Raw genomic sequence first — 15,443 nt, 5'->3', positions numbered from 1 at the left:
AAAAAAACATTCCTTTGTGCAATTGGCTACAGGTAGAGTGCTGATATTTAAACTCAAGTCATCTCACAGTGCCCTGTCTGAACTGGAGAGGCTTGAAAAGCTTGTTCAGGTCTGCAGCCGGTGGCATCTGCTTTAAGGATCCAAATCACGCTGCAAAAGGCAAAGAAAATCAGCATTTTTTTTTTTAAACTTCATAGTTTGTCTGTTCAGTACACACAATTTGACAGAATTGTCCTCCACCGCCCTAAAGGGACTGGAGCTCATTTAACTTGGATACAGGAGAATCGCAGACAAAGAAGCCACTTTCAGTGAAATAACCCAGGATAGCATATCTTTGATAGTTTTTTCCCCTCTGTCTTTCTGAACCTTTTAGCTCAAGTATTGCCAGCTGCAGTCACTCTCCTACTCTTAGATGTCTTCCTTTTGCAGTGTCTTTTGTCTGAGGTTTTGATGTTACAGCCTTTCATGTCAGAGAGAGACACAGTCTTGTCAGTGTTATTGCATCTTGAACAAAGGATCCTACGCCGACTCTTAAAATTGTGGCAGTTTATTATTATTTTTAAATTTTTTTTTAATTTTTTTTTGAGAATACATGGTCAGATTGTTTTGCACCTATTCACTGCAGGCCACTGTTCAACCTCCGAGAAAAAAACATGATCCTATAATATAGTAAGACATAATGGCCATAGCCTAGCTGCAAGCTAGCATGTTTCAGCTTATTATTGTCCCCTGAGCCAGCAGGCTGTTAAAAGGCTATATTTTTATACAGCGGATTAACGTAATCCCTGCGATAAAATGACCTAACCATATAGCTGCCCCGCTTTGAGGGTATCTACAGTGTAGACAGCAGTATTATGGCCATATTTCTTTGCATTGGCTATAATTGTCCGTTTGCTATTCTGAGCTGCCACATCACCTTCAAAACCCTGGGAGACAGGTTTGACTTAGCTGATGCTATGATGGAAATAGAAATCTTTTGCTATAATAGTGAGCCACAGCAGCCGAGGCAGCTTGTCCCTTCTCCTTCCCCAGGGCTCTCTAAAATAAAATAGGAAGGGAAGTGCAATTCAGCAATTCCTTCTGTCATCCTCTCCATACCTAATAGAAAGCAAGTGGAGCATATTTCTGTCAAACATTGTCACATAAAATCATGATATTGCCAGCTCCCTTCGAACTATATAAAGCTACACAAAGCAGTATTTTCTGGTAGGCTGTTGAGCTACTGTTTGTCTATTTTGCATTGTACCTATCAGGCTGTTACTGAGCTACCTAATTTTACTTGCTGCTGTATCAATGAATATTTAATGAACACTCAATTTGTTTGGCTGAGTCAAACACCTACTTATGGTAATCTTGCCTGTCTGAGTAGGTACGTTTCTTAAAACTTGAAGAGGGTCTGCGGTGTAGTTGCTTATTGTTGAGTAGACCATAAATTATAAAGATGAAAACACTTTTCTGATATTTACTGCAGCACATAAAATAAATTCCTGTAATTTACCTTGCATGCACTGCTTTGTTTGTAATGAAAAGTCTACAAGACCTATCATTTTGAGACCTTAAAAGGTTTGCAAGGATCAAAGACAAAAAACGAATTAAAGGGAATGCGTTTCCACATGTCATTTTGAATGTTTCAAAGTTTCCAAAACAATATGAAAATTGGCCTCATAGATTTTTGTATTTGTATTTGTAGTTTATACAGCTTTTGTACCATGTGTGCTATATCATAGCGAATAAGAAGTGACCACATGCTTTAGGTGGATGAAGGTCAACTGCAAAGTGCTAAGTCATCTAGATGGATAGTTGAAGTGAATACTGGTGGTCTTGGATCATCAACTTTAGTGCTGCAGCAAACTGGATTTTAGTGGGGGTGTTGCCAGCGCCCGAGATTATATTCTCTTCCCATCTGTGGTTCTCTCTTTTCCTACTATCTGTCAGTGCTCTCTTTCACTCTCCAAATATTAATAGGTTCACTTTAGCACTTTGGATTTCTGGGAAGTTTTCATGATGTCACCGTCTCATTCTGAAAGATCTACGAATTGTTTTTTTGAAATAATTTGATGAAGGCAGACTATATGAGTGATTTTAATTGTTTTAGCATGAATGTTTAAACTATTCTAATTAACAGACACAAAAAGCCCCCATTTTAGTTTTACTTTCCAGGGTAGTGTTCTGCCACAGAGGGTGGTCTTTGGTTAGAAACACAGCTTTCTGTTTACAGCTTTCTCTTCTCTACATTACTGACAGGCATGACTCACAGCTGATTTGCTCTATTCATGAGAATCTTTCATTTGCATCCCCATTGATTCTGGCAGTTGAGTCAGGTCCTCTGACTCAGGCCAGTGCCCATTGATTCCACCTTCTGTGTGATAAAACAAACCTCTGGTTGTAGATGTTGCTTAGGAGATCTTCAGAGGGAGCGTTTCACCTGCCCACTCACTTAGTAAGCTTCATTTGAGGAAGAAAAGGGGAATAAAGCCCCTTATCCTAAGGCTGTTGCTCTTTGGCGTAGTACACACCACAGCTAAAAAGCAACCCAAATACTTTTGTTTCTGCACCAGCTGCTCTGCATGATTACCCCCTTCAAGTTTTTTGTGCCTGTGACCTAGCTGACCTCATGTTCCCACCGTAGCCCCCGTAGGCATGGCTGTTCACAGCAACTCAGAGTACAAAAACCTGGCAGTGTAACCTGGAGGTTCTGGGCATTTAAAATAATACCGCTTTTACAGTTACACGCTTTTCAGGATACTCTGTCTGAAGTCACTGTGAAGGCATGACACTGTGCAAAAACCTGGGTTTGAAACAAAACAGTTCAGTATGTTCAAGGCATGCAATATCCTAAGACACCTTATAAAATTGGTTTTATTGCTGCCTTATCAACTCCTCTTATGTGCTCATATTACAGATTGGGGGCATATTCCATTACGAGCCTTAAGCTTCTTAGCGCTGATCTTTTTATGAATGTATGATACTCGTACACTGACTTTTGATGTTTGTGTTTCCTGTCAGCGATTATATAGATTTTGGAATATCACAGACATTTCAGATGCATATTTTTTTAAATCATCTGTGAAGGCTTTTGTTTGACTCAGCCCTTCTTACTTTAATTTTTTTGACAATTGTTGCCTATTATAGCTATAAAGATGAGTAATATCCCATATAAGTATTGATTTTTAGAATTTATTTTAAAAGGTTGTAGGTGACTGTCTGCATTTGGATCCTTGCTGATAGACAGCTCAATTTTCTGCTCAGTGTCAGTGTGTTTATTTTCTGCAGTAGCTGGAGGCATACAAATTCCAATTTATTACAAACTGCTTCATTGAGATTGCCCATTTCTGTGTAGATTGATATAAACCAGCCTTGAGCAGCTGTCAGTCACACACTTCCATAAGAATCTAGCGGTTTGCTCATTCAGAGTGCTTGACGGGGTTTTTTAGTGTTTTTACATTGGGATGGAGGGATCTCTCACAGTGGTGACAGCACTAGTTGGTGAGTGAAATGGAATTTCAAGATCTGGCCTCTGGTTTTTCTGTTGACACAGAGGTATGAGACCTGGGAAGCAGATCTGCTATCAGTGAAGCTCACATATTATACAGTCTATACAAACAATGAACCAAGAGGAAATTGGACACCAATTCCAGAGAACTTTTATGTTTACCTTACTTCTACTAACTCTAACAGGATCCTCTCGCTTGTGATCTTAATTAGCTCTATCTAATCTACTGGGTTATCTGCTTCTCTCGCCTGCTGTTCCAGATGTTCCTGACTGTATACCTCAGTAACAATGACCAGCATTTTACTGAGGTTCCTGTTACTCCGGAGACGCTGTGCCGGGATGTGGTGGACTTGTGCAAAGAGCCGGGGGAAACGGACTGCCACCTATCTGAGATGTGGCGTGGATCTGGTGAGTGACAGTGCTCTTTTGTTTGTGGAGTATCTGAAGGAACAGGAGTCGGTGTGTGGACACATTAGCTCTTATTTTATTTAGACAAAAAGTGCTTTTTCTCATGTTGACCACTTTGTGGTTTGTGATTAGCTTTGTGGTCATCTGCTTGGCAGTTTTTAAAGTGTTTGTCTCTTTTGAGTCTACCATGTAAATAGCGTAGAGCCCTAATCTCTGCATCAAACACAAGCGCCTAAACATTTCTTACATCTCTCAGGTGGGAGGTGAGGAGTGACATTGAGATTTCATGCCTGCCTCATTTTCACCGTTTCTAAGAGTCAAAGAGTATACAACATCAGAACTCAAGGAGCCAGGCTTCATAGCCGTTTCCATGGTGATACTGCCATAGTAGTGAAAAAGTGCCAATTATTGTGTTTGAGTACTTCCAGGAGTGGTCTGAAAGGAGATTGATGAATACTGAAGAGATTGTCTCATTTTGCACCCATTCACCACAGGCCACTTTTGAATCTCCTTGAAAACACAGCAGTGACATTTTGCATCCAAATTAGATGTAAAGTTATAAATTATATTTATAATATTTTACTTAACTGCTTCATTTTGCATTTCTACCATTATTAAAAGATCAGTTTCACTCACCTCTACTTAAGCATAATGTGTCAGCTCATCTGTGTAATGAAATGCTCAAAGACAATGTGTGAAGAACAGCTGATGAGCTCAGTGCCAAGAGGCATAATTGACAGCACGTTATAGTTGTTTCCCCTGAAGTCATTGCTTAGATAGATCAATGGCATGCAAACTGTGTTGACAAAATGAATCATCCTTCAATTTGGGTTAGACTGGATTCACTGAGTAAATGGCATGTGCAAACTTGACATGCATTCGTTTTTTAGCCAATCCAAGTGAAATATTATGAAAACTTGGGCTAAAATGTTTTATTTCGACTTGCAGAGAGACCTGTAGGTGATGGGGAGAGGATGCTGGATGTGCTCCAACGATGGGGACAGCACAGATCAGAGGTGCGCTTCTTTCTGCGTCACAACAGAGCTCCTAGCAGGGAATCAGGTAAGCAACTGTTTGCAATACACAACAGATAGTGAAAAGAGGCTTTAATGGCTGATACTGCTCACACACAAGAGTTATGATTGTGTGAGCACTGTTTCCAGAGGTGCCTGCTGTCTTTATAATGCACTATTCACTCAATAAACACTATGGTATTTTTCAAACGTTTATCCAGAAGAGGGCTTTATATTTGGAGCCCTCAGATCCTTCATCCTTGCTGGAATCAGAGTGTCCGAGTCACACTATCAGAAGTCTGTTACTTTTCAATTTTCTTATTAACACAGAAAAGTTTAGTATTTTTTTCATAGACTATCTTCTGAACCCCGAGTTGCATAACTAAGCCCTTTTTACCTCTCACAGCTTGAGTCTGGCCCAGGGATTAGGTGGCTGTTTTCCCTTTGTGTTATCTTAGCCCGCTGTTGTTTTCCTACACTGAGAGCTTAGCTCTGATCATTATTTGCAACACAGCTCTGTATTAAATTTTTCAGTTACTGCATTTTTATGCGGGTTTATTTGGTCCTGTTGCCGTGTTTACATTAGTTACGGCAGTACGGATGTACTCTGTCCTGCCCTCAGGTTCCAGTTAGTTAAATGTTTATACTTCCCCGATACTGTTCGAGCATGCTCTTTTTCACATGTCGGAGGATAAAATGGAATGTCACCAATCTATTGGACTGCCAGTACATTTGAACTTCTTTTCATTAATCTAATGTTATGCCTGCGTCATGTCTGAGTAAGCAGCCACACTAATTATACTTTTTATAGACCTTTACTTTCAGCATAGCATAAATATGAAATGCAATCATTAACAAACAGGCACAGACAAAATTCTCAAGTTACTGGGCAAAAAAACATGATTAGTTTGAAGACTGCCCTAAACATGAATAATCTTACTTTTCTTCTATACTATTTTACTATAACACACAGACTCGGTAGTTAGTGACAAAGAACTAAACCTTAGAAAAGAAGGCCGAAAGAACTAAACCTTCAAACAACAAAATGCCCCAGAAAATCATGGGTGTACTTCTGCTCTGTCATTGACTTGATATATCTAAATGAAGTGAGGAAAATTAACGGAAAATTAATCACTGTGTGAATGTCTGAATGCTGTGACTATAACAGTTTGCGTCACTCTTGAGCTTAGCAGTGTCTTACATTCCCATCAGCGATTAACCAGCATCTATTAAACCAGTTATTTAGCTTCTGGAGCTGCAACCCATGAGGCTTTGATCTATGGGCTTGCATGAAGCTCTAATCATGGTTGGTCAATCCTCTTTAAACCACATAAAGCTTCCTGTACTAACAATACTGAATGTTAAATTTGTTGATTTTCAGACATCTGTTTATAGCGATTAGTTTGTATCTAGCATGCATACTGTATGCTAGCAGTTAAACTATATAGTAAAGCTATTATGGGCTTTCATCATGGGATAATACTTTAGGGATAGGACCCAGATTATCAGACATGCATGCCAAATGCCAGTAAAATGGTTGGCTATATGGTTATATCTTCCTAGACAAGCATATATACATGCAGTAGTGTACCCACCCCACTAATAAGTCATTATTGATGAGGTTGAATCCCAAGAGATTTTTTACAAGTTACAAAAAGCACTGAGGTAAAGAAGTTAAAATAATTCAGCACTAGCCTGTCATTTTTTCAGCTGGTATACACCCTCCTCTATAGCATGTCAAGACAAACCTATAAATCTAAATGTGTATGACTGTTTGTCAGAGACACTGAAGGGCAAAAGGACAACAGGACGTTCCAGCCATTTTTTTTTTTCTTGTTGATCCTTCATTTCTTTTAAGGTGGTCTAAATTTTAATGTCTGACGAAATCTCCACTTATTTTCATTACTTAGGAGGATCAAGAGGCTCAGATTCAAAGAGAAATGGAGTGAAGGGTCCCCCAGAGAGAAGGATGGAGAATGGGGTGAGTTATTAACTTTTTTTCTGACAAGTGGTTGAAATGGTTTACACTATTTTACATTCATTCACATTGAATGGTAGCTGATGTGAATAATTAGAAACATGTCAATTTGGAACAATGTCTATTTATTTTTTTTTTTTAAATTTTACTAATAAGGGTCATGCATTTAGTATCGGCATAAAGTCTTCTCCCAAAATGTAATTTCTTTATACTTGACGAGTTGAAGTTAATTGTGTGCTCTGGGATACTGATTAGTTCCTTTCAGTTCTCACACCCTGCAGTGTTTTTCTGCAAAATTAATCAGTGCATCATAACATGCATATGACTGCAAAATGATTATTCAGCTGAGGATGTCTCCTTGGGGAATAAATATTGAACAATGAATTCTGAAATCCCCCCCCCCCTTCCCCCCCAAAATGCTTAAACTGCTCCCCCTTTTAAGAAGTATAACTGAAACTAAATCTGATGTTTCAGTAATCTCCTCGCGTATGTTTTGCATTTTTTACTTTAGGCCTCCTGTTGTAATTTTATTTTAGACTTTTATAATGGGAAAAATTCCTTCAGCTTGAATATATATTTAAAACATGAATGTGTTTCTTTTTGTTCTTTCTTTCTACACAGGTGGCAACGCCCCAGATGGACATGACGCTGGCTGAGCTACAAGAGATGGCTGCCAGACAGCAGCAGCAGATAGAAGCCCAACAGCAACTTCTTGCCTCCAAGGTGCATAAAAAAAGTGCAGTAGAAAGAGATGGGTGTCTATAAGAGATTAAGGAGTTAAGTGGAGACAGTATTGAAGTCAGTACTGGACTAAAAATGAGTTCATTTAGTATATTAAATGAGTATATTCTATTGTACTTATATAATGCATGTTTATGTAGAGTTTGTGATAGACAGGTAAGGCATGGGTGGATGTGGGCATAGTTTCATTTGAGAAGGCTTCTCACTCTGCGGGACACATCTGATATCTAAACTTGTTTTTTTACTTTGCTCAGGATTGATTGACAAGAAGAAAGATATGATAGAAAATAGGTGTGATATAGTGAAATACTTAACTGAGTGCTTATTCCTTCCATGTTTTGTTTTGTTTTTTTTGTTGTTGTTGTTGTTTTGTTGTTTTGCGGAAGCACTTTAAAATGTTTTTGTTCTTCTGAATCACCCACGCAGTATATGCAGTTTTATAGTAACTTTAAAAACTTTGTGTCTTCTTTTACGTCCTTAAATATGCTCCTAGGGCTGTGGTTTAGGTCCTTTAGGCATTTAAGCATTCACTTCCAAGCACTGTGTATACATCAGCACAGTATAACAAGTCCAGGAATGTGACTTCCAAGCAGTCAAGTACAAGCATTACATGTATACTTGATTGCTTGGAGTAAATAAAGGGGCATTGTCGTCATCATCACCTGACCCGTGGCTGGGATGTGCTTATCTTGGAACCTGCTGGGAGAGCTCTGTCATGTTTACAATATACCATGTGACACCTGAAGAGCGATGATTGATTCTGAAACCAACCAATTTTTAAATACCATTGCTAACATTTAAGCTTTCTGTAGTCAGAATTTGTTTGATTTTTTTTTTTTTTTTTTTTGCTGGATCCCTCTCAAGCTCCCTCCCCCCCTTGATTTGTTTTCAGTACTTTCCACAGTTGCATCTGTTTCTGCTATTTAACTACCTGGGAATAGCTTCCCAAGGCTACCAGGGAAAGCAAGTTACTTCCTGATTTTCATTACAGCCAAGGACTTGTGGCAGGAAGTATTTTGCACTGAAAGCAAGGGTTATAGGCAAGCCTGTTATCAGTGACTTCATTTTATTTTCAGTAGCATTGCATTGTGTGAACATCATAGAAGGAAAAATGTACCTATTGTCTGTTCAGAGGAAGATGAACTAGGAAAAACTTCTATCAGTGGCCCTTATACGTGTAGCCCACAAACATTTAAGCAGTGTACATAGTGCAGTCATGCATGAGGAGGGATGTGTTTGTTTAATTATATATATATTTTTTAACAAGTGCTCTGCTTCCCCTTTGCTCTTTCTTGTCTCTAGGAACAGCGGCTGCGCTACTTGAAGCAGCAAGAGCAGCGTCAGCAGCAACAGGCATCTGAGCAGGAGAAGCTCCAGCGCCTCAGAGAGAACATTGAGAATCAGGAAGCTCGGCTCAAGAAGGTCCGGGCCCTCAAGGGTCAGGTGGAACAGAAACGTCTCAGCAATGGCAAACTGGGTGAGTTCGTTAACTTTGAATTCACGACTGGATGCCTGCTAAGAGTATGGTGTGAACCATTAAAGTTTGAAATTTATTTTGGATTAAGATGCGCTGTATTTCTGTGACTGACATTATATTGTTTGTCTCTCTTTGCTTTCTTTCTTCTTACCTCTGTCATCATCACGCTCAATCCCTCTCCCTTTCCAGTGGAGGAGATAGAGCAAATGAATAACCTGTTCCAGCAGAAGCAGAGAGAACTAGTGATGGCTGCGTCCAAGGTGGAGGAGCTCAACCGGCAGCTGGAGTTGCTCAAAAATGGCAAAATGGATAACTTCCATGACAACCAGAGCTCGGTTGCAGAGCTGGACCGCCTATACAAAGAGCTACAGGTGTGAAGTAATAAAGGAAAATTCAAGTCCAAACATATTACTTGTTTAAAATTAGCACAGTTTTTGATTTGTGTTTGTGCTGGTTGGTCAGCTGAGGAACAAGCTCAACCAGGATCAAAACTCAAAGCTCCAGCACCAGAGAGAAAGTCTGAACAAGCGCAACCTGGAAGTGGCTGCTATGGACAAACGGATCAGTGAGCTCCGAGACCGGCTGTGGAAAAAGAAGGCAGCCCTGCAGCAGAAAGAGAACTTGCCCGTAAGTATTATTGCACCAAAACTACATAAAACAACAACAAACAAATAAACAAAAAACACATCGCTTTAATTGTTATATGGCACCCTGACAATCTTTCAGGGTACTAATTTTAATTTCTGGTACTAACTAGTAGAAATGCTTTTGATCAGAACTCCCCCTAGTGGCCTTGTGATAAAAAGCTGTTTGTATCTCTACGTCTGACATTCTGAGCTCAAGCTTCTCACACTTTCTTTCCTCTGTTTGGAGATGGTCAAGTGACGCTCCCCCCCACCCCCACCTCTCCTCACTCACTCAGAGCAATCAGTTCCTATCTGTCTTTTTCCAATATTGGATCTTGGTGGGAAAGGAAGGTTGTTCTGATCATATAAAGGAATTGAGTTTGATTTTTCACTCCCACTCCTTCACTCGGTTGTGTTTTCAGTCCCATTTGACAGAAACAAAGCCAGAAGATGAGAGAGGAATAGTATGTGCAGACTTCCTATCACAGACACGCAGGAATGTCAGTGAAGATACTATCTATTTCTGGTGGGGCTTATAAACATGAAAAGTGGAAGAATTCAGTTGCCTTCTTAAACCGTCTTTTATGCAAACATTTATGGCAAGATTCAACACACATTAAAAATCAGAAGGCTGAGTTAAGGCAGTCTGTGGTGGTAATCCTGTTTAGTGTTGAGGTAACAGTTCTGATCTCAGTCTCTGGTGTCTTTCTACCCCCCCCTTCTAAAAGATGTTTGAAGGTTGCCATGGGACTGTAAATAAATCAACATAGATTTTTATGAAACAGAATGTGAGAAGAAAAATTACCATATTTACTGCTTGAGGTTAAATCTGAGGGTGGACAGAATAAATTAAATAAATAAATAAAAAATCCTGATTGGTTGATATTGTGCTTTCACCTTCTCAATTACATGAGTCACTGTAATCTGTCCTCTATGCACTTATTTAATTATGTTCTCCTAATCGGGGCTTTATTGGCTTCCAGCACGAACTTTCTATTACAACTCAAACTTTTAACGACAAATATTATTTTTCATTAAAAGCTGATACAGTTGTTGTGTTTTATCTGTGTTTTTAGATTCAAAATACAGCCTCGTGAGTATTTGGTTTGCAGTATTTACTCAGCCAAAACAGTGTTGAAGATTAAAAGTTAAAACATTTAATAATACATTTTAGAAGGAAATGTAAATCTGTTTTAATTGTTTAGATAATGAGCAACTCGTGCATTACTTTATAGCCTTCTGGCCTCTTTATTTAATGTCCTATGTAATAAAGGAGAAGCAGTACATAGAAAGGTGTTTATGTGTGCATGTGTGTTTGAGAGGAAAGCTTGAATAGGGGCTCGTGAGGTGATTTACCCACACCCTGCCTAGAATCATAATGAGTGAGCCTTTTTCTCACCAGCACAAAGACACACTCCATCCAAGCTGCTCTCTCCTCCTACTAAACAGCAAGCGTCCGGCTAACATCACCCAGCAAACACGTCTGAACATACTGACCAAGAGGTAGTCTGAGAGCTGCCAGCTGAGAGTCATCTCACACCATCTTAGTCACATACTTCAGAAAACAGTGAAAAGGGCCAATACTGGATAGGGAGGGAGATTATTTGGTATTTTGAACTTCTGTTGCATGTTTGTGCTTTTGTTTTCTCAAGAATGGCTATCCTGGTAAAGAGAGGGCTTCAAAAGAAACACACCTTCAGGTAACTAAACTAGTATTGCAGCTATACATATGTACCTGTTTGATTTCTAAACTGAATGTGATTTGGCTTCAGACTTTGTTAGTTTTTGCATTTGTTTAACTTTTGTTGCTCCATTCATTTGATGGATAAAACCTACAATGATCATTTTGTTTTAAAGGGAAATGATATAGGACCAGCTTTTGTTGAGCTGTAAGAACTCGTGCCAACTTATAGGTGAACATTGATCAGTCAGTTTTCTAAATGTGGATAATTAAAAAAAAAAAAAAGGCATGAATTGCTGTGTTTATATTGAAGGTGCTGTCCTAACTTAATAAAGCAACAACATTTAGGAGACTGCTGCGCTGCTCTGGAGTCATTAGATCTTAAAATGTTTGGTTTTTTTTATTTAAAACATTTTTTAATTTGTAATTAGTAACAGTGTGTTATGCTAACTGGTGTGTGTGTGTGTGTGTGTGTGTGTGTGTGTGCGTGCGTGCGTGCGTGCGTGCGTGCGTGCGTGCGTGCGTGCGTGCGTGCGTGCGTGTGTGAGATAGTAGTTCAGCAGTAACTTAACAGCCATTGCTGAGAAAGTAACTGGATATCTATGAAAGTGTTTTAAGACACTAAGGTTGGAGATGTCAGTCGGTTATTCCAGCATTTTTGTTCTAGATTATAACACCTGCTCTGCTGCACCTATTCTTGGGTTTTTGCCTTCTTGTGGCATTTATCAACATTTGTTTCTATATGACAAATCCTACACACTTGGACTCCTTGTCTGGCCATCTTTCGGTTTATACACCACCAACTGGCATAAATACAAAGGTCCCACACTAAGGTTCTTGAGAGTAAACTTCACAAAACAAATGATCATTCTGAAAAAGGCTGAACACTTCCTTGCTCACAAGAGTTAATCCATGTTTTTTTTTTTCTTTTCTATCTTTGAGTGGGGAGGAATAAAAACATGGCCTGCTCTGGCACCACGCACAGGCTAAAGTGAACTTTTCACCCACCAAGTAGAAAAAACTTGTATAGGAGAATTTTCAAGTTTCCCATTTTTTCATCCACTGTGTATTTGTTTAAGTAATCGACTTAAGTGCCTTTCATTTTTGAAAACTACATTTTTCAAAATTGTTGTCAGCGTGTTTTCTGTGGACTCATTTCAGCAGTTTACAGTTTTGATTACCATTCTGTCATTTATGTTCATTTGTCTAAATATTGTATCCCTTTCTGTGGTTTACTGTAATACAGGCTCTTTAAATTGCTCTCACTAACCAGTCTTCTTTTTACTTTCTCTACCCTTTCACTGTACAGTTGCCCTCCGATGCCCAAGCCGGACAGCAGTCGGGTCCGTCTCGTGTGGCAGCGGTTGGTCCGTACATCCAGTCGTCCACTATGCCGAGGGGCCCAGCGAGACACGATTTGCTTGTAAAACCTGCCTACCCAGACGGCACTGCCACCCTCCCAGCCCACGAGCCACAGAGCAAAGCGGGGACAGGTGAGCACCCAGACTGTGCAGTCTGAAGTGCTGCTGCTCTTAAAAGTTTTTCCTTTTCTGATTTTGACTCAAATATCAGGCTGTCATCTTTACATCACCAGCTAAATTATGTTTCTTGTTTTTTTTTTTTGTTTTGTTTTTGTTTTTTCAGTTAAATACGTTTTGTTAATTTCAGCATGATGATAGGTAAAAGTCTTTTCACTCTTCAGTAAAGGAGTAGAAAAGTGCTGTATAAAGAGCAGTTCATTAACCATTTACCATTTACAGCAGGAGCAAAGGAGTCTGGGACACCTGCTGGTTGTGATGTTTTTTTGAGCTCAGAAGGTAGCTAGTTACTGCCTGGGTGCTGTGCTGTGATCTAGCATGGCTTAGCCTGAGCTTCATAGTCTTTTGTTTTTTTGGGATGTTTTTTATTTTTATTTTATTTTTTTTAAACACTTTTTTAGGTTTTGAGTAAAGTAGTTTGAGTTTTTGTTTTGCCAAAGTGTGTGTCTCGCATGCCTTTCTTAATATAGATTCAGAAACAGCTATACAGAAAATTATTTATACCATAAGAAATTAAAACTCCAAACAATGCTACTTACCTTTATTTTATTAAGGCTGCAAATTTGTCCCTAATGTAGTTGCTCCTGTGCTGCTTTAAAATCAATCTGTTTCACATCTTGTTACATGGTAAACTGGGGACAGCACTAAGGTATGTTCTATGTAATGGAAGTGAAAGTGTGATCCAACCAATGAGACCAGAGCAACATATTGTTCTTTCTACCATCCTCCACACTGTAATTCCTTCTTATGCGCTTCATCTCTATCTTGTGGGATGAGAGAGTTACTCTCTCATCCTAAAATTGGTCCGTCAGTAAGACTTTGTGCCAGCCGTATGCTTCAGGTTATTAAAAATGAATGATCCAACACCAAAATTAGTCATTACAAAACAACAACAGAAGAAATCGTCATCTCATGTTTTGCTATTTAAAGCAATTTCACATACCAAAAGTGAACGGAACAGGCATCTCTCCAGTCTGTTGTGTTGTTGCATGCAATTATTTCTGCATGCTGAGTTGATTTGCAGTATGGAAAGAAGAGAGATAGGGATGGGCGGGGATGAGAAGGGATCTGCTCTTTCTATACACCCATTCCCATTTCCTCTCTATCAGGGACGTTGTGCACAGTAACAGGCAGGCTCCTGGGGGTTGTGCTGTGGTCTGCATGGCCCCTTGGGGGGCCCAGACTGGGCCCATCCAAAACCATGTTTAGAACCAGAGGAGATCTGGAGCTTTAAGGCTACTTTGTTTTTTGTTTTTTTTGTCTTTCGAATGCATCTTCCTCAGAAGCCATGTTCTTGCTTAAGCCTCTGAAAGAGCTGCGGGCTAAAAGAAAAGGTACACACTTGTGTTGTGTGTGTGTGTGTGTCTGCACATATGCGCTTCCCGATATCTTTGCTTAGATGTTTTCATTTTTCATGACTGTTATCTTCACCAAAAACTAGTTTTTTATCATTTCCTTGCTGGATCGTTGATCCCGTTTGCTTGTTTTGCTGCTGTTTGTTAAAGCGTGCTTGTTGAGTTTCCTCCTCAGTTCTTTCTCTGCAGCTCTAAATGGGTCAGTTGGAACAAACACATAACCTTCACTTGAACTGACATCCTGGGTGGACTGTGACCAACCCAATCTGGTCTGGACTGGTCTAGAAAAATATATGGGGCTGTTGGTGTATTGGTACAGCCCTTCTTCTAATGGACCATTTAACTAAAGTGTGTAGACACTGTGACGGAAGTCATGGTTTTGCTATGTGTTGCTACTTTTGCTAGTTGTAAGATACCCCTCCATGCTTTTGTGGAAATCTGACCAGAGATTTTCGCAGACATGGAAGCAAATGAGCAAATGAAGAGCAATGCAAAATGCCACAAAATCTGTTGTTTTTCAAAAAAGGTTTGTTATGTATGACACTGCACAACACAAAGCTCTATGAACTTTGTGTTTATAATGAATGAATTTCTGTGTTGATGCTTTAGTTCATTATTTCTTTAAAAACCGATTGCATCTCATTTTATACTTTATCTTCTCTGTCCTCTTCTGCTGGCTCACCAGGCCTTCAGCCAGGGAAACTGGCAGAGTGGAGTTCTTCAGGTCCAGAGCCCAACACCAATGGTCACGGTTCTGCTTCAACACTGCCACGAATGAACTCTCACTCCAGCTCTAACACAGACCAAGGTAAAGACACAGGCACATACTGCACACGTGCAGAAATAAAGTGTAATCCCTTCCTGTTCCTATAAAACAAGATTTTTTTTTTCTTTTCTTTTTTTCCCTCAAACTGTGTTGAAACTAATTTCTTCATCATCTTCTCCGTTTGTTTTGTGGCTAGATGATTCAGAATTGAAGAGGGACAGGAAAGTGCGTCCATATTCCATGTTTGAGCCAACAGAGGCTCCGGCTACCTCCCTCCGCAAAAACCAGAGCAGTGATGACCTTGTCAGGGATGCTCAGGTGAGGGGGAATGAAAACACACTTTTTATATCATCATGAGAAAAAAAAA

General features: G+C 39.6%; 1 protein-coding gene across 2 annotated transcripts in view; it reads left to right on the top strand.

Moving 5' to 3' along the window:
- The window catches only part of tp53bp2a (tumor protein p53 binding protein, 2a), a 28,114-nt gene that overhangs the window by 7,786 nt on the left and 4,885 nt on the right, over positions 1–15,443 (top strand). The window contains exons 3-13 of one of the 2 annotated variants that reach the window (XM_005913962.3): positions 3,754–3,901; positions 4,850–4,963; positions 6,825–6,895; positions 7,514–7,615; positions 8,936–9,110; positions 9,300–9,481; positions 9,573–9,737; positions 11,389–11,436; positions 12,727–12,910; positions 14,996–15,118; positions 15,273–15,394. In XM_005913962.3, coding sequence (XP_005914024.1) covers positions 3,754–3,901; positions 4,850–4,963; positions 6,825–6,895; positions 7,514–7,615; positions 8,936–9,110; positions 9,300–9,481; positions 9,573–9,737; positions 11,389–11,436; positions 12,727–12,910; positions 14,996–15,118; positions 15,273–15,394 — 1,434 coding nt within the window. The remainder of the gene's footprint in view (positions 1–3,753; positions 3,902–4,849; positions 4,964–6,824; positions 6,896–7,513; positions 7,616–8,935; positions 9,111–9,299; positions 9,482–9,572; positions 9,738–11,388; positions 11,437–12,726; positions 12,911–14,995; positions 15,119–15,272; positions 15,395–15,443) is intronic. The other variant, XM_005913964.3, reaches the window with a different exon arrangement.

This window comes from Haplochromis burtoni, unplaced genomic scaffold (genome assembly GCF_018398535.1).
Source record: "Haplochromis burtoni strain Fernald_Lab_line unplaced genomic scaffold, NCSU_Asbu1 Contig_7, whole genome shotgun sequence".
Classification (NCBI taxonomy): Eukaryota; Metazoa; Chordata; class Actinopteri; order Cichliformes; family Cichlidae; genus Haplochromis; species Haplochromis burtoni.
The sequence above is the reverse complement of the archived record's forward strand: the minus strand, read 5'-3'. Positions and strand labels throughout refer to the sequence as shown.